The following is a 708-nucleotide window of genomic DNA, read 5'->3' as shown; positions in this document are numbered from 1 at the left end:
CTCAGACCCAGGAGTCCAGGTCCCCAGCCCCCTTCTCTCAGACCCAGGAGTCCAGGCCCTGCACCCTCTTCCCTCAGCCCTGATCTACTTCTCCCTTAGGACCCCAGGGGTTTGGGAATCCCCAGGGTGTTAAATCCTAGTTTCTGAGCACCGAAAGTCTCACATTCTCTCGTAAAGTCTATGAAGAAGGTACTATTGGTGAACACGCATTTTAGGTGGGAAACAGGCTGACATAACTGAAAGATACACAGAAGCAGCAGCAAGGTCTTAACCTGGGTGTTGCAGCAGAAGCGCGCCGCTCCAGGGAGCAGTGGGAACTCGACGTCATTGGAACCCCACAAGGCCCCGCCCCTACGCTTCGCCCCCAGGCCACGGCCACACCCACTTCTCGGGAAACTACGGTTCCCAGCTGCAGCGCGCAGGCTCGTAGGTCCCGCCCTGGAAGCCCCGCCCCCTTTAAGCCCCGCCCCGAGATGCCCCGCCCCTTCCCGGAAGCCTGGGTCCCAGATGCGCCTGGCCTTCCCCACGTGGGTCGCCGGCTGCGCGCTCCCAGGGGTGACCCGGCGGCAGGTCTCCGGGGGGCTCCCCGTGGAACCCCGGTCTTGCCGGCATGAACCGCTACCTCCTGCCGCTGTCCGTGCTGGGCACGGTGGCGGGTGGCGCCGTGCTGCTGCGGTGAGTGCGCGCTGCTGGGGCGCGGCTGCAGCC

At 64.7% G+C, this 708-nt stretch overlaps 1 protein-coding gene across 1 annotated transcript in view; it reads left to right on the top strand.

Annotated features, from left to right (window-relative positions):
* The first annotated feature begins 512 nt into the window (after positions 1–512).
* RDH13 (retinol dehydrogenase 13) overlaps positions 513–708 on the top strand; it is a 10,423-nt gene continuing 10,227 nt past the window's right edge. Inside the window, exon 1 of the mRNA XM_077756926.1 lies at positions 513–675. Within this exon, the coding sequence (XP_077613052.1) occupies positions 611–675 (65 nt within the window). The 5' untranslated portion in view covers positions 513–610. The remainder of the gene's footprint in view (positions 676–708) is intronic.

Source organism: Crocuta crocuta, unplaced genomic scaffold (assembly GCF_008692635.1).
Source record: "Crocuta crocuta isolate KB4526 unplaced genomic scaffold, BGI_CrCroc_1.0 scaffold142, whole genome shotgun sequence".
NCBI classification, from domain to species: Eukaryota; Metazoa; Chordata; class Mammalia; order Carnivora; family Hyaenidae; genus Crocuta; species Crocuta crocuta.
This window is presented reverse-complemented; position numbering and strand designations above follow the sequence as displayed.